Genomic DNA, 19,169 nt, shown 5'->3' with positions numbered 1-19,169 from the left:
AAAACTGAGTTTACTGCATCCATCATGAGTGGAAATCAGGAAGAGTATCGATATGGGTAGGTATCGACTCAACCCTATTATGGGCATGCTTATGAAACATATGCTTATACAGTTGACAACCTCTGTAACATCAATATACTTTTTTTTTTTTTGCTTGAAAGCCCTTAGTATTCAGGTACATTTCACCTGATAATATTTACGGATGACACTCTACAAAGTTGTACCCACTTAGCACTAAATTTAACTCAACTATATTTATGATGGGATGCGGTAAATGCGGTTTAAAATTATTTACGTGAAATTTAGAAATTTCGTATTTCCACGTTGCACAATTTAATAGTGAAGACACAGGATCTTCGAAATTAACTGAACTAGCTGTAAAATATAAGGAAATTTGCATAAAATGTTCGCAGAGACATAAGCTGTGGAAATTATGGGAAGGTCAGATATTGGCTTGGTGGCTCAGTGATTCAGTAACAGCTCTTAATGATCAATTCTCTTCCAGGCAGATCTGGAAAGTTTTGTCATACATACTTTTTGCAAATATATGAGAAAAATACTGCAAATTTTAAATAAAATCATTTAAAAATTTATTTTATACTGACACATCAGCATAGGTATTGGCTTAACTCTAATATTTACTGCCATGGCAATAGCGTCAACTCTTGAGAAACATTGAGTGGGTTGAACTTGGAGATTTTGTTTTACAACATTATGCGTAAATACAGAGAAACTAGTATACTCACTTTATCCGCAAAATAATGTTTTATTAATTTCGGTGGCCACTGCTACCATTCGCAATGGCCTCCGAAATTAATAGAACAAAGAAAAAAACAGTTTTGCAGATAAGGTGAGAACTAGTTTATCTGTATTTATCTACTACCGCAACTCTCATTTCCCAATTATGAATATTATGCAGTGATTATTTGTCATAAGTAGGCCCTAATATGTCTCATTTGCTCCTTGGCCAGAAAATGTATGCTTTTACATTCAAAAATACTTTCAGGCCATGTTTGAGAGGAATATATGAATGCCATTTTTGCATATTTTTGGGTGCTAAAAATCTGTGAAAATGATGAAAAATCTATGTTAATCAATTTAGGGCCTATTTTGTATTTTTCGGAGCTTTTTGACTATTAGAGATTTTAGTGCCCACTGATCGTCATCCTACTTCCTTAATTTTCCTAATAACGATGATCAACGGATAATGTAGGACACTGAAAAATACCATGCTGGAGATGCAACAAATTATTAAGTTCTGAGAATTCTCTAAATGCATAATGATGAAATATTTGTTTTCTTAAGTGCAAGGATTTTATTTCTAAAATAAAATTGTCAATTCATTGGTTGGGCTCGAACCCCACAGGCCCATATAAGTTGGCACTAATGGCATTGAGCAGTGGCGGTCTAGTCGGTACAGCATCTGACTGGCATGCGGGAGATTTGGGTTCAATTCTTGCGGTAGGTGATCTACGGTTGTAATTTTTCCGGCCTTATCCCCACATAACATGGCTCTGGGGCTCACCCAGCCTCAAATCAATGAGTACCTGGGGGGGGGGGGGGGTAAAAGCAGCTGAAGGATGGTGTTGATCACATCATCACAAGAATGGCCGACATCAAGATTGTGAGGAGCCCTATCCGCAACATCCCCTAAATGTGCCTTCATGACATGTTGCTATATTTTCATGGAGAATTTTACCCTTTTTTTTACTTCATTGAGCCACAATTTTCACATGACTTTTCAGTAAGTTATTACATGTATAACTAATTTACCTTCTTTACTTTCTTTGATGGACTAGGATGTGGTACTTCATATGCAGGGAATGGTTCTTCAACCTTCTTCACCAACGGAGGTTTTACTACTTTCTTTTTCCTCTGGTTAGTCAGTAACTCCTCTTCCCGTTTTCCTGGTGGCAAAGACTCCAAGTATGACGCATACTCCAGTTTATATTGATCTAGCATCTGATGAAAAAAAAAGATTATTTTATTTATTTTAGTAATTTGGAAAACTTGCTGTAATATCATTGTACACAATAGTGGAAATCATAAAATGCACATACATAATATATACAGTATTGGCCAAATTATTGGACTCATTGTAAAAAAGAAGCACATTTCCTTGTTTTGAAAGTGTTCTAACTAAATATATTTGACAATTGTCATTACTAGGGCTCGGAAGTTGAAGACCTATAAATTGCCAAAAAAAGACCTATAGAAAGACCTAAAAATAACAAAAAAAAAGGACCTAAAAATAGAAAAAAGGACGTATAAATGTGATCCAAATTTATTAATAACTTCAGTTTTAATTACATATTTAATGAATAAAAAAATAAAAAATTCTGGTGGTATGGAACAGACAGTGCGAAAAAACTATATGAATGAAATGCATCTTCTTTCAGTCCAAAAATGTTTTTCTCTCGTTTCAGGGATGGTTCAAATATATATTTCTTTTTATGTCTTTGCTACAGAAAGGATGTTTAAGAGGTCATGAACTGATGATGATTCAAATTGAGAATGGGCAGTAAAAAAGTACTCGAAAGAAGGTGAAGTTGCAAAAAAAGCCATTAAGACCTAAAAAAAAAAGGCTAATAAAGGCCCAATATGCCAAAAAAGGACAAATAAACCCCACCTTTTTCTGGCCTACAATGACCCAAAATGAACATATATTATGTTGGGCCTCGTCTTCGGACACTAGGAAAAAAAAAGGATTTTTCCTCAACATCCGAGCCCTAGTCAACATTTTATGGTACGAGGACTGCTGGAAAAGTTTCTGCAATCAATATGAAAAAAGACATGCGAAATTCTGGGAATGGCTTTCTTGTTTTTCAAAGGATTCACCCTTAAGATTGATACACATTTGCATATGCTCAAACCAATTTTGAAAGCATTTTTTCCAATCTGAAGATGATACCTCAGAAACCGCTGTTTGGAGTGTGTCAACAGCTGCTTCAGGTGACACAAATCGCTCACCATGCATCTTATTTTTCATGTGTGGGAACAAAAAGAAGTCATTAGGTGATAAATCAGGTGAGTACAGACAATGAGTCATTAATTTGACATTTTTGCTGGACAATAATCAACAGTTTGGTGTGCTGAGTGGGAACTGGCGTTGTCGTGGTGAGAGAAGAATGCGACGATTTGGGTGTGTTTTATGCAATTCATTGATGATCTCTAGCAAACAAATTGTTGTTCCCACTCAGCATTTACAGTCCTTCGAATTTCTAACATGAAATTCATCACTGAGAAATGTGCAACCACGCTGGAATTTGGAAAACCAATTGTACACATTCCTATTGGATGGTGCTTCATTCCCAAAACCCAAAGAAAGTCGCTCGATGCATTGTTTCGGTGTTAAACTACATTTGAAGTAATAAAAAATCATTGCCCGAAAGTGTTCACGAGAAATTTCCATTTCTCACATGAAACTACTACTTCAAACTGCTGTGAAAAATAAACAAATAGGTTTAAACAAACAATCAAAGATAATTTAAACATGAAAAAGGTCTATTCTTTCGATTTTTATAATAGCGAAACACTAGCACCACTGTTGGTGGTAGTTTGAAGAAACTTTTCTAGCATTAAACTTTTTGTCTGCTTCGACATAATCTAGTTTCCCACAATCCTTTCTTTTAATGTGTCCCAAGAATAGATGGTAACACAATTCTTTGTATATTCGCAAAAATTCCTGGAACAATACGTACATTGTTTACCGTGTTATTTATGCTATTTTTTGGTTATAATAAAGGAAATAATATTAATTCTGGTTGTTGTAAGGGTGTTCTTTATTTGTATCTTCAGAGCAACACGTGATATGAAGTTTAGAAACAGAGTGAAAAGGAATTGTACTCAAACAATGATTAAAATGGGCTCAAAAAGAGCCAAAGGCGGTCAAACGATGTACTGACAGTACTTGCAGTGTGTATAACAATGCAATGTGTATCACAAAACATTAAATCTGTCAAATTTCTCTACATAAAGTGAGTTAATCTGGGTTTCATTTTTTCAACTAACGAGTCCAATAATATGGCTAATACTGTATATCATCCTTAACATTTTTTAACAGGAACATTGCAAGCACATAAAAGTGCCATGGAGGGACACTATCAACATACATTATTGTCCTGTGACAACCAGAGGGATTAACTGCAATTTATCAAATTTACGGGAGAGGGAAAATAATTTGTTCTTAGAAATATAAGTCAGTAAATTGGAGACACGTGACTCCACATTACTGCTAAGGATTAGAAGTGGACATACGTCAACCTGACTCCAAATAGAGTTCTTCAGAGGACTGAAGACACCTTTTTTGGAATTATGTTCTTCTGGTTCTCACACAACATTATACACATAATTACTACATATTAGGGATGGACCGATATGACATTTTGGCCGATACATATAAGTACAGATATAAAATTTACCGATAACTGATATCCTACCTATCCGATATAAAATTAGAAATGGTCCTTGAAGAACCTGAAAGGTTCATTGACCTCCTTAATAAATGTGTGTTTCAAGGTGACTGCAGTGAAAAAGAAATTGCATATTTAGACATTTACTTCTTTAGAAAGTAGGGCATGGCGATTATCCATAAAAATTACAACAAAATGGCAGAATTTTGCACTAAATTATCAGATATTTATCGATATATTGGATCGGTAAAATAATCTGTAATTTTACCGATACACCGATATGTCTATATCAGCTGATACCGATAGAGTACCGATTAATCGGTCCCATCCCTACTACATATAAATATTCATATCTGGGTTTATAATTAGGTCCCGGTCATCCCGTCCATATTAACACATTGGGGTCTCACGACGGGCATAGCCCGCACTGCACTTAAAGTCAATGTGGACGAACGACGGGCATAGCCCGTCTTGAGGTTTGCAATCATTTTGCCGATTGAACGACGGGCTATGCTCGTACTTCGTCTCATGCGCGTGTTCATTCAAGCCCCTTTGTTGAAATTCCGACCGCTAGGTGACTCATGTCCTATTTTTATCTCGCACCTGCGACTGTTTGTTGTCGGGTTGATGTACTGTGCATTGTTTAGAATGGCGTCGTTAGATCCAGACTGCATAGAGGATTCTGCCTCAGAGTTTGAAGTTAGCGACGATTTTGATGATGCAGATGAATTTGAAGATTTGGAAGGTAGGTTATATTCGTAATATTTATTGTCGACAATATAAACAGTGTTGCAAACTCTAGTATTTTATGAATGAAGTGAGAATTTTTTTGGGTCCATTCATCTTGCCTCTTGCTTGCTTGCTCATGCACTGATGTAAGTCACAAACATCCATGCCCAAGCTGGGATTTGAACCCGCCGGGACCAACATCATTGTTACCATTATTATTATTACACTGCTCGCCATTAAAATTGCAACACCCAGAAGGAAATGAGATAGAAACATGAAACTTGGCAAATATGTAGTTCATAATAAGATAAGAAAATGATTACAGTTAGAGCTCGGTGGTGTGACATGTGACACGTAGAACATGGTTGCATAACCCCAAGGAGCTAGTAGTGTGTACAGCCTCCACGGGCGGCAATAACTGCTGCAACACGGCGAGGCATGGACAGAATGAGTCTATCGATGTCTGCTTGCGGTATGGCGTCCCAAGTGGCTTCCACATGGTGCCAGAGGTCTTCAACATTACGTGCCGGAAACCTGATTTGGGCCAGCCGGCGACCCACCATGGACCAGACATGTTCAATTGGCGACATATCCGGCGAACGTGCTGGCCAAGGAAGCAGGGGCACGTGGTTAGCTTTCATAAATGCGAGGACATTCCTTGCAATATGGGGGCGCGCGTTATCCTGTTGAAAAGTGGCATTATGCGGTGCATGGATTAATGGGACAGCAACAGGGGTGATGTACCGTTGGCTGTTCAATGTCCCTTGAAAGCGTACGAGACGCGAACGAACACCTATGGCGATGGCACCCCATACCATGATACCCAATGAAGGCCCTGTGTGATGATGCATCATGCAGGCGTCATGAAGCCTAGTGCCACGGTGCCGCCACACGCGTGTACGTCCATCATGATGTTGTATACAGAAGCGGGATTCATCAGAGAACACTACAGCATTCCACTCCGCCATCCATGCACGATGGTCTTGGCACCATCTCAGACGCAAACACCTATGCTCTAGCATCAGAGGAATCCGCAACAGTGGGCGCCGGGAAAAAATTCCCCAGTTCGCCAAATGACGAAGCACGGTTCGTGGGGACACTGGATGTTGTAAAACATCCCGTACTTCATGCGCAATCCTCATTGACGTGGCCGTTCTGTCTGTAAGAGCCATGCGTATCAGACGTCTGTCCTCTCGTTCCGTCGTCCGACGCAGACGTTGTGAACCTCTACGTCGCTCTACAGTGCCTTCCTGGACCCACTGGTTCCATACACGGATCACTGTGGATGCATTCCGTCCTACACAGGCACCGATCTCACGGTAGGATAATCTGCATTCACGGTATGCAACAATTCGGCCGCGATCGAACTGGGAAACCTGCTGGAATCGCTGCCGTATTCGACGACATGGTATTGCTGACCGATTTTAACACACTACACTCACAACCACGCACTTTCACTGCTCTTCTGCACCTATCTGACCTGCTACAGGTACCACTTACCAGATGGCGTGGCAGGCACACATGACGCATGACGGCCTTGAACACCTAATCATTTCCTTCAGCACCTCTCCTCTACACACTGTGCACATTTCGTCCGATTCCGATTACTCCTTGTGGGTGTTGCATTTTTAATGGCGAGCAGTTTATTAGTAGCGGTAGTATGAAAGATGTTATTATCCTCGTAAATTATGCAAAAAGAGGGTAGAAGTCGGTGCTAAAGCATTTGTGTTCGAACAAACGATTTCAATTATTTTTTCAACACGTTCAATTTCATTATGGAAAACAAGCACATAAACTATTTTTGAGACAGAAAAAGCTTGATACATGCATTCCAAACATAATTATTTTTTGCATTAACATGTAGAACTTTCATGCACGATATATGTTTCACATATATGCAACATAGAGCGACGTGGTCACTAAATTGTGTACGTATTCAAAGTTTCTTTAATACGTATTATATACAACTTATATATTTAAATACATTACACAACCAATTCATCCATCTCACAATAAACCAACATCAAAAATTAGACAAATTGTCTCTCAAATGTGCAAGCTCCCTTTCCTCAAAACAATTGTTCGTGCATTTAAAACAAAATCAATTAAGACAAGTGTTATTTCTCTGTCTGATAATTTACAATACAATGCATTACGGAGAACAGAGCAAGAATTTTTTTTTGATCTAATTTTTTGAAGGCTGAAATCAATATTGATTTAATAGGGTGCAAATAATTTCACGGGACGCCAATGCATTCTCTCTTTTACAACTTTTGTGCCTCTCTGATGGTGTAGTTGTAACATCGTCGCCTTGTGCTCAAGGGGTCCCGGGTTCGATATCCAATGGGTCCCAGGTTCGATATCCAGTGGAGGCACATGGGACAATAGTTCGAATCCCACTTTAAACTGTAGGTCCAGTCCTTCATAGATGTAAACAGAATAGAGAAATAAAGAAAATTTAAAAAAAGTCCCGATTAGCCTTTTTGTGCATAAAGTGGACTTAAAACCACAAATCAATCAATCAATTTTACATCTTTCTTTCATTTAGATAGTTTGGCACCCAGGAATTGCAAGCAAAACGAGCAATAAAATTTTACGAAAATAATTTTTATTTGCATAAAATGTGAATAGGATTTGGATTAATAAAAGTTGTAATATTTCATGTCTACGCAAAAAAATTCACGTAGAATTCAAACATAATTACTGGAGTCTATAATTCACGCATAATTCCCGGAATTCAAGTAATTCCCGGTGTGTAGCCACCCTGTAAGTAGTATGCAGGAATATTAGCATGTTTTTCAACAAGTCTAACAGCAGCAATTTATTCATGACTAAACACCAAGAAGAGTAAAACATAAATACCAACCTGCTGAACTTTATCCTGATACTGCTTCTTGTCACTTGCTTTCAGATCTCTCCACATTTTCGATATCTCGACCATCCTTTCTTTGCTGTTGATTTTCTTCATTTCCGCACTGGCCAACATGATGCGGGAAAACAAACTATATCCTGAGTTTGGAGGTTTCTCTGGTTTCCCAGCCATCCTGCCAATAGCAACAAAGTATTGTATTTATTTTCCGTTCAACGCACTACTTCTTCTATGATCGAGACCTGGCAACTCTACCAGATCTCCAACTTCCGGTTCAGTCTTTTTTCTTACACCGAAGATGCAGCGTTAGACTGCGAAAATTATATTTTTTCCACTCTCTGGTGAGTGTTTCCTTTCTCTTTCTTTGTTTTTTATTTAGCCAATTTGGCCCTCCTTGCTTTTATCCATTTTTTTCCACTTTTGGTATGAAACCTTTCGTGTATAAATCCCATGAACTGAACCACCTGCGATCTCTTATTGTTTCCTACACCAAAGCTACGTCTCATGCACGCTTCCTGTACTCCTGTTTGATATTAGGCCGAACACCCAAACTGCCTTTTTCCGCCATGCCCCAAGCATAAAACCCACAATCTTCCCACTAGCGAGAAATTTCGCTATTAAACTGACCCATGTCATGTACCGATCCCAGCTAAATCGCGCCCGTGAACTGTTCATTTCTATTCAATCCCTTACCAAAATTCTGTTGCAGACCCCGGGTAACCACCATCACAAAATAGACTCCTTCTGGTACACCGCCCATTCCATCGGCAGTGACCTTAACACTAAACACCTCCAAAAACTCTCCAATCTCTGCCGTCAAGGTTTTCAGGCTGGCTGCACTCTCACACTTCCACCCAATTTCAGTCCCAAACCAACATGCCCGCTATTACCGGACCCCCCTTTAGCATTGCCAACACCCCCCACCACAGACCCCACCTGAAAATCAAATTTCCACCCCCACACATCGCACCTTGGGAAACAACCAGTCCACTGACAAACCCACCCCCACCAGATCCACGACCACCAATGACCCTAACCCACTCCAAAACAACAAGACTGTACTCAATTTATCCAGCCATAAACTTAGCACTGATGAAATAGCTGTTTTATCCAAAGGCCTTACATTCTCCCCCACAAACCCCTGCCCCAACCAATTCCGCCTGCTTTTGACATACATACCATTGCTCGCAACCTCCGATGGCAACATTTCTGGGACAAAAACCCCTCACTCCAAACTACTACAAATGAAACCCACCCAAGCCTCCTTCAGTTTACCCCCCCCTCCGAAGATCCCCCCACCCCTGGCCACCAACCACCCCTTGGAAAGGTACATTACTGCCATCATTTCCACCACCTCTGACAGCTCATTCTTAAATGACCTCCAGAACCAACCTAACCTCAACCTCTCCCAACAGAAAGCTCTCAGAGATCTCCGCAACAACCATAACATCAAAATCCTCCCAGCTGACAAGCGGTCCACCACGGTGGTCTACAACTCTCAAGATTACCTGGTGGAAGCCAACAGGAAGAAGAGAGTGTAGTGTGTGTCTGATTTTGTTGAGGTGGGGATGATATTGGGTGATGAGAGCAGGTGGGTTGGTGGCAGCAGGTTTCTTGGTGGTGGTGGTGTGTGAGACAGCCCCCTAACCTCCAAAACATCCTGGTCTGCAACACTCCCTCTTCACAAAACTAACATCCCCTGCCCACAAATGCAACCGCCCCAGGTGCAAAACCTGCCCCATTCTTATCACCTCTCACACCCTCCAGGTGCAAACGGCCACTGGCAAATTTACGCTCCACCCCCAAAGGGACCTGCCACATCTCAAACTTGATCTACATCCTCACCTGCAACATCTGTGGTGAGTTTTACCTGGGGGAAACATCTACTGCCCTCAACCTCAGCATCAATAACCACCACGCCTCCACCCACAACCTGGACTTCACTGTCGCCATCCATACAAACAACCACAATACCCTTTTCGACGACTGCTTCCGGGTAGCAATCATCCATCTCTTCCCCCAACCAGCCAACACCTCAGTTTGCAAAAGATGGGAGAGTGCAACCATTCCCCCTGGCTTGAACAAGGCCACCCAGTAACTGCCCTCCCACTCACAGTTTCGACGAGCCTCGTGACGGAACTGGGTTTATTTATTCTGTTCAACGCACTACTTCTTCTATGATCGAGACCAGACAACTCTACCAGATCTCCAACTTCCAGTTCAGTCTTTTTTCTTACACCGAAGATGCAGCATTAGACTGCGAAAATTATAATTTTTCCACTGTCTGGTGAGTGTTTCCTTTCTCATTCTTTGTTTTTTATTTAGCCCATTTGGCCCTCCTTGCTTTTATCCAATGTATACATATAGTTATATAGTGGATGAACAGGTGGGCCAGAAAGACTATTCAATAAATAAAATAGAACTAGGAAACGCAAGCAAGATGCTGCAAAAATTTAAATTTTTGTAGCTGGGGGCTGCATCTTCAGTCGTACAACAAAAAAGGTTGGTGGAAATTGACTTCAACCTACAGAGTTGCAAGGTACAGATCATAGATGGAGTAGGCACAGAAATACATTTTTCTCTCATCAGGTTAGTTGAAAACTGTGAATGGTATGGTGTGGTTGTGGTGGTAAAAATTGCGAGAAGGGGGGAGCTTGCTTAGGAATGTTACTGGGTGGCTTGTTCAGACCAGGTGGTGCAGTTGCACTCATGGCTGATATGTAGGCCCTCTCCAGCATTGACAACATCTAAATACGAAAAGAGAGTACATTCATGGCAAACTGACCATATTTTTGTCTCCAAGCCTGTACGCTTGATTTAAGGGAAATATTTCACACACATGCAGTGTTTTTTTCAAGGTTGATTGTACATTTTAGGGTTAAATTAATGGCTTGTATACCATTGTGTGCAACAGTCCACACATGTAAAACATCTTAAAATTTTTGTGTACCCTAAGTGCCTGTTTTTAATGCATATATATCTGGCTCCTAGTTGTCCTATATAAATATTCTTGGTCTATAACTAACGTCCACATTCATTTAACACATTTAATACCAAAGGCATTACTTTTCTTTTAACAAGAGTGAAAACTAACTTACCTTTCTTTCAGAGATTTTTCATCTTTTGTTAGCACAGCCTTTACCTGATTTGGCACAAAATCAGGATTTTCTTCTATATACTCTTTCAGTTCTTGCTGCAATAGAAAAATAACTCCGTGAATGAATTCAGCAAAATATGCATCTTTATTCGTAAACTAAACAGTACTCTTGTATGTGTATTTTACATAAGGCAGGATCAGTGTTCGAAGTGAAGGGAGATTAATGGGGGATGGTATTCTCGCCTGCTTTGAAAATGTACGGAAGGTATGCACCTGGCTCATTTCCAACACATTAAACCACAGGAGCATCTGCATGCCATTTTCAGGTTCAATCAAACATCCCTGTCTCGCACTGTCGCCGTGCAGTCTAAGGGGTAATGCTTTGAGCTCCGGCTCCAAGATGCACACAGGTTCAAGTCTCCTGAGGTAAGTGTAACCACTTTTCTCCTGAGATTTAGGCCTGTGTATGGGACAGGTGGCCACCCACCATTGTGAGAAAATTGGGCACGCATGTAATGAGTAGTGTAACTTGGTCACGGAAACCTACAACAACAACTGGGGGTTCATCGTGCTGACCACATGTCACCCCGTAACTGGTTGGATAATCTTCCGCCTGTTGGTAGGTGCACTCTGACCCTCACAGGGTACATATCAAACATCCCTCCATGTAACAATTTTCACTTCTGGGGTTGATTCCGGTATCACAGTATCCATAGAAAGTATCGCTTCAAAGTTCAATGCAGTATTGCTTTCTGATTACAGGCAAGCCCAAGACAACCAAATGGAGATAATACTTTACAAACACCAATCTGTGGAATGGGCACCACAATCACCATTGCCTCAATTCCATGGACTTTGTCATATGGGGAATTTGCGATCCTAGGTGTATGCTGTGAAAATCCAGAATCTGGACTATCTCCAGGGAAGGATAGCCACTGAAAGGCCTGCAGTGGATCCTTACATTTTGAAGAGAATTCATGGAAACATGTTGAAATGTTGAAGGAAATATGTTGAGATAGGCAGCAGACACATGGAGCACGTTTTGCATTTAGGAAATGTGCTCATTATTTCTCCCAGAGGTTCTAAACTTTATGGCCACCCTGTATACTGACAAACATTTCCATACAAATAAATTACATGATCATGTAAAAGGTATTAACTTGTAACACTGAATAATGAAAAGCCTAAATAACGTAAACGAATTACTAACTCTATCTGCGAGACTAACATTTAAAGGTTCTATTAATTTCAGTGGCCTCTGACACCATGCACTTGGAACTTTTCTTTCATTCCCAAACATGAAAAGCTTAACATTCAAAATTAAAACTTACATACAAAACGATCAGAATATAGGCTGAAGATTGTATATTTTTTGCATTAACAAACATACAGTAGTATATAGGGTGTATCACAGGAAACAGGCGGCTTCCAAATGGAGTTCTTGAAGCAGGGAGAGGGGGTAGAGATGAAAGTAGGTTGGCATTGAACTCGCTCGGTCATGCCATTTTCGGCATGGTTCGGATCGGCTTGGCTGGGCTCGGCATAGGGTGACAGCAGTACATGCAATGTACTGCACTCATCATAATGATCGAGTCTTCATGTTTGGAAAAATGGCGAACATGTTCCTGGCGAAGGCTGAACACTGTGGGTAATCTTCTTCGGGTAACTTCTTCACGATCACAGGTTTGAATGGATGGATTTCCAATTCCTTGTGTTAAGATTTGCTGTACTGTGCTTTCACTCAGCCTCAATTCGACAGAATGTTATTGTTCGTGTTATTGTTTCTGACGATTTAAACAAACATAACACGCAGCCTTATTTCTCCCGATGAAATTCCCTCTCGCTGAATGTTAACAAATGAACGCAACAGCCGGGCAACACCCAACATGGCAGTCACTGCAAGCTATTTTGGCTTCAGCTGACATCACACATGCTCTATTTCTTATTGCTGTCACCCCATGCCGAGCCCAGCCCAGCCAAGCTGATCTGAACCGTGCCGAAAATGTCGAGTTCAATGCCACCCTACTTTCATCTCTATACCCTCTCCCTGATTTGAGATCCCCATTTGAAAACAGTCCGTTTCCAGAGACGCACCCTTTAGTTATTGTTGAGCAGAGCCGATACCAGTGACATTAGTATCTAAAGTATAGGTTAAATTTTATTTACTTATACTGGCCAATACTTTTCTGGAGTTTTGTCTTTCACAGGTCTGCACGACACTTTCACAGTCTGCTTATCCTGTAAAATATTCAAAATTTCGTTTCCATTCATTTTTCTACATTAGCGTATGAAAAAACTGTTTTTTGTGATTACATAACAAGTATTTTAATATTCCGAGAAATTCTGGAATATCTGGAAGCAAATTGTGATATCTTGATGCTTATAATTGAAACGCAATAATTACTAATAATCAGGGTTCGAAAAATCCTAGTCATGGCGACTAAACATTTCAGCCTGGCGACTGTGATCTTTTGCTGGAATATTGCCGTTCTTTTAAGTTTGCATGTACGAAATTTTGAAGATTCTAAGTTTAAATTGCAGTACAGCGTAAGTTAGCAAATGATTCTTTTGAAAAACTAAATATGCTGACCAAGGCAGAAATTTATTTTATTTTAAAACATAAAATAAATGTAACGTTTCAACCTCCTGGCAAGGTCTTCTTCAGACTCTGTACCAAGTACAAAAGACCTTGCTAGAAGGTTGAAACATTACGGTTAGTTTATGTTTTAAAATAAAATAAATTTCTGCCTTGGTCAGCATATTGAGTTTTTCATGTCATGGAAGCAACGCTTAATGGTGTTATGATTTTTTATCAACGTTGTGAACATTTCATAGAATCAGCAACTATTCCTTAATCTTTGTCCCCTAGCAATGCTTTGAATACGGTGATGCTCAACTTCTTATAGTATGCACAATTGCCAGTAGGTGGTTTCCTGGTGCCTGAATTTCAGAGCTGGCACCTAGCTCTGATGAAGATTTTTCGAACACTGCTAATAATAATACTAAGGATGTGTGCAGAGTAACGAAGACACTCACACTGAGCATTTGTGAAAACTTCGCGATAACCATTGGCACTTAAACTTGGACAAGAGATGACATTGAAGAATGACATGAAAAGCAATGGGGATGGTTATGCTGACCCATTATTCAAATCAACAAGGTTTTAGAAATTCAGAATTACACTGCATAAACAATAAAAAAAAGGAACATTCACATGAGTAAGACTCAATGAAATACTGAAAAATTACCATGTAAAATCTTTCCATACTAATGATTATTATCAAATCGCGGACTAACCTGATACCGTGATTCCTCTTCTGCTGCCCAGTTAATCCACACTACTTTCTTCTTGTCACTCATGGCTTTCCACTGCTCCTTACACTTTTCTAAAAAGGCAGCTTTGTTGAAATCTGGGTCGTGTTGATGTTTGGATAATTTCTCATTGCAAAACATCTGTGGGAAAATAATTCTTATCTTAAGAACAAACCATGATAATTAGTTTAAGGCTGTGCCCATGCCAGCAAAGATTTCAAAAATTCCTCTCATTTCGAAAAAAAAAACCTGCTATGATATTCAAAATTTTGAAAAATTAAAGTTGTTTAGTATTACTTCTAGAGCACACAAGAAAATCTTCATGCAATTTGATTTCGCTGTTGTCTAGATACCGCAATAGCTTTGTGGATATCTAGAAACAGACCATGCGTTACTGGTGAATAAATTTCAATCAATACCAATACCAGTGGTATCATCAATTAATACTAATACATCAGCATCAGCTGTGTCCTAATATTTATGCATTATTTGTTAGTCTTCAAAACAGAAAAGTATATTGCACAGTGGTCAATCTCATTTCCTCGTAGTACACCCTGGTAACAGCTTCTTCCAGGACAACGAGGTTCTGGCACTTGGACCCACAGCCAGAATAATCATCCGTGAGTTGTGCTAAGGATATTTTAGTCCTCAGAGATGGTATAGTTTTTGCTTTTTTCAAGTAATTAATGAACGAATGGTCTCCTGTCTGCTCTCGGCACTTTTTACAAATCTTTCGTTTCACCAAAACTTGAATACTGTTCTCCGATCTGGTCTATGGCTTGCTCCTCAAAATTAGATAGACTAAATTCTGTTCTAAATTTCTTCCTGGCCATTGTTCGTCACCGAATTCCATCCACATTTACATAAGTCCATCCTTCTGAAAATGCTAAGATACACACAAACTTGCAGACCATATTTTCCTTTCTAAAATAACCAATGGGAACATAAGAAGTGATCGCCTTCAAGAAATTCACTTTCGAGTACCGTCCCGCACCACAAGGAGCACTCAGCTTTTCACATATCAGAAACCAAGATTAAGCCTAATACAGCATTCTCTCTTCCACAGACTACCCAGCCAATACAACACTCTTAACAAACCGAGTTGACATTTTTGAAAACCAGGCAATTTTTAAAAAGCTACTATGTAACAACGTGTAATTTACTTTATCACATATATGTATTGTAGTTTATGTTATTATTCTTTATTGTTACTTCCATTGTTATTACATTCCAATGTAAAATGGCCAAAGCTGTATTTGGAATTCTCTGGTAAATAAATAAATAAAAAATTGAATAAAGAGTTTTTAACAGACACATTTTATTTCATTTTTTTTCTCATTCGGGGCGTGTCCTCAATTTTGTTTTAGTTAAAGGGCTTATGCCCATATTGTGTGAAGGCCAAAAAATAGTGTGTGTGCTGAGATATCCATAATATTAAAAATCAATCAATCAATCAATATTGCACAGTGGTTCAGATCCAACTTTAAAACTGTAGGACCAGTCCCAATTAGCCGTTTGGGGTTTCGAAACAATCATCTCATATCTGCAACAAGCTTTAAGTTACAATGTAATATTAATAACAATTACATGTACTGCAACAATTTTAAATCATTAGCATGACTTGAATCTTAAGAGCTTGTCAAACACGCATGTATTTATACCCTACAAATTACCTAGGGATGGGACCGATTAATCAGTACTCTATCAGTATCGGCCAATATAGGCATATCGGTGTATCGGTAAAATTACAGATTATTTTACAGATTCTATACATCGATAAACATCTGATAATTTAGTGCAAAATTCTGCCATTTTGTTGTAATTAAAAATTGTAAGTAAACGTCTAAATATGGAATTAATTTTGCACTGCAGTCACTTTGAAACACATATTTATTAAGGAGGTCAACGAACCTTTCAGGTTATTCAAGGACCATTTCTAATTTTATATCGGATCGGTCGAATATAGGTTATCGATATCGGAAAAATTTTATATCGGTACTTTTATCGGTATTGACCAACATTTCATATTGGCCCATCCCTAAAATTACCCAAAAAACGAAAATATAATGTAACAAACATACTGCTACATATTACAAAGTACACCTTTTATCGTTGTTTTCTCTTGCAGTAAAATGTCCTTTAAAATCTTGCTCACCCCATGAAGAGAGAAAGTATAATATTTTGGTGGTGAGGGGAAAAAAAATAGCAACCTTTAACAACAATTAGTTAGAGATGAAAATTCATACCTTAATGAAAATCCCTTCATTTAATTGTAATATATTCTAAGAGGGAAAAGGCAAACAAAATTCCTTGGATTTATTGTCATAAGTGTGATTATATGAACAATATCTGGTGAAATGTTAAAACTCCTCTACGTATGACCAAAAATATACTTTCACACAATATTCCGGTCAAAATATGGCCTAAAGCTAAAATATGATTACATCATGTTCATAAGAACTACATATGTGATATGATATTAATTTAAGCATGAAAACAGACAAGGAAAAAAATATGACATGTAAAAATCTGAGCCATAGTTAACATGTTCAAGTGTCAATATTAGCAGGAATCAGCATATGTATTATTACTGGCATCACTTCAAATTAATCAGTTCAACCCTAATATTTTCAATTCATTAAAACCTATATTATTAAGGCTTAGGGATGTGCCGAAGCCGATTACAGATGTATGAAAATTGGCCGAAATTGACATCGGCATCCGTATCGGAATCAGCAAAAATCCGATATTTAAACCGGTACAGATTATACTAGTGTTTTTACCTTCTAATAAGTTTTATATTCTAGTTTTGTAAGATTTATTAAAAATTTGGTTATGATTCGTCATTATTGTAGAGTTTTTGTAATAAAATTATTGCAAACTCATTCAGAGGATCAACCTAACTATACATCGGAACCACATTACATTGCTGAACCAGGATCTGCATACAGATCAAACCTGAAGCAAGTCCTGAGAAAATACTTGGGCATACCTGCTGCAGCAGTATTCAGTGATTGAGTGTTCAGTGTTGCTGAACAGATTTGAGATAAGAGAAGAAGTAGGTTACTTCCTGAAGTGCTTCCAAATCTCGTGTTTCTGAAGTTGAATCTGGCAGAACAGGAATTCATTTTGCATTTCAAAGAACTGCTTGCGTACTAATGTTTAATCTCTTGAGAATTCATGTTCTTCTTAAAGGTTCACATAACATTTTGTAGATGCAAATGTACATTCGCATCTCTTGAGAATATATATGTATATTCATATGATATGCAATAGAAATGTACATAGCAAATTTATTTTTGTCATGCTGAAAATAACATCCCATTTCTGTTTAATAATCTTATGTATCGGAATCGGTTAAATATCGGCATCGGTATCGGTTCCAAAAATTATTGGTGAGTACATCGGCATCGGTAAATTTTCAGCTTCGTCACATCCCTATTAAGGCTTGTGGTTCAACACAGAGGATAAAGCTGTACATAAATAAAGGCAATAGCTTGTGACTTCACGAAGAAAGAACCATTCTGGGTGTGTGCCGAAAGTTGCAAGAGTTTAACATGTTAAACGAGTTATGGTCACTGGCCGTCGTGAACTTTGTGAAGTTCGTTATGGCATTCCGTAAGTTGACTTTCTAGCGATGCATGAAGTTCGTTCTCGTATGAAATCCACACATTCGGAGGCTGGTTTACTGAGTTAAAATTGTCTGCTACTTGCAGACAATGTGTGCGCAAGATAGCTTCAATCTGCACTAGTTCGGAAAATACCTTAATTTGAACAGAGAGAGAGAGAGAGAGACATGAAGCAACACACACAAGACAAGTGTGCCTCAACTGTTCTTAAAATGTGGTTAAAATTAGTAACAATGCCTGCAATAGAGTTTATCTCTGCCAGAAGTACATGCCTTCTGCTGGATGACATGTGGAAACTTTCTATAAACAAAATGCTGGGCTTTTGCCTAGAGCTGTGGTTCCCAAACTGAGTGCTGCAACACCCTGGGCTGCCCTGGCTGGCTTACATGGGTGCCGCGAAATGCAAAATATGTCCCACTAATTACAATTGTAAATTCAATAAATGATACAATTGTTCCAAATATGTGCGTATTTAGTACTTTTGATACATAAAATGTTGTCAATTTGAAATATGTGTTTATTTTTTAACTTACGGCAAGCAACATAACCACACTAACTGAGTGTTGCAAGTGTTAGATAGGCCTACATTCTGACTTGGGTGCAGCAGAAAAATCTTGAAACACTAAGAGAGTTGTGAAACAAAAAAGTTTGGGAACCCCTTAAGTCTGTAAAATAACTGACTTCACCAGATTCACGAGCCCAATTATCTTAGTTGAATTCGTTCGTTTATTTAAGACTGAAGGAACACATTGTACCCCCTGTTTTATTTCTAACACTAGCTGATTGCCCGGCGTTGCCTGGGTATTTATTTATCCCAATCTTCTATTAGACAGGAAAATAATGAATTCTAACTATAGTGTAAAACGAACTTTGAGTTGAACGGCATTGGGAGTGTCACTATTCATCTCAGCAGTCCCAAAAACTATGGATTCCACACTAATATCGGTAGTTTTACATGTCACTCCCACCCCTAGGGGTGCCAGGGGTGTCTTGGAGTTGAATGGCATTGGGAGTGTTACTATTCATCTTAGCGACCCCGAAAACTATGGATTCCACACTAATATCGGTAGTTTTATATGTCACACCCTTCCCACCCTCACCTCTAGGGGTGCCAGGGGTGT

The 19,169-nt window shown here is 38.9% G+C and overlaps 1 protein-coding gene across 2 annotated transcripts in view; it reads right to left on the bottom strand.

The window, feature by feature from the left end:
- LOC145991176 (nucleolar transcription factor 1-like) overlaps positions 1 to 19,169 on the bottom strand; it is a 71,318-nt gene that overhangs the window by 12,761 nt on the left and 39,388 nt on the right. For both annotated transcript variants that reach the window (XM_083127023.1, XM_083127024.1), the window contains exons 8-11: positions 14,405 to 14,560; positions 11,109 to 11,203; positions 8,008 to 8,185; positions 1,774 to 1,962 (exon numbers count right to left, since the gene is read on the bottom strand). In XM_083127023.1, coding sequence (XP_082983149.1) covers positions 1,774 to 1,962; positions 8,008 to 8,185; positions 11,109 to 11,203; positions 14,405 to 14,560 — 618 coding nt within the window. The remainder of the gene's footprint in view (positions 1 to 1,773; positions 1,963 to 8,007; positions 8,186 to 11,108; positions 11,204 to 14,404; positions 14,561 to 19,169) is intronic.

Source organism: Lepisma saccharinum, chromosome 8 (genome assembly GCF_977018435.1).
Source record: "Lepisma saccharinum chromosome 8, izLepSacc3.1, whole genome shotgun sequence".
Classification (NCBI taxonomy): Eukaryota; Metazoa; Arthropoda; class Insecta; order Zygentoma; family Lepismatidae; genus Lepisma; species Lepisma saccharinum.
This window is presented reverse-complemented; position numbering and strand designations above follow the sequence as displayed.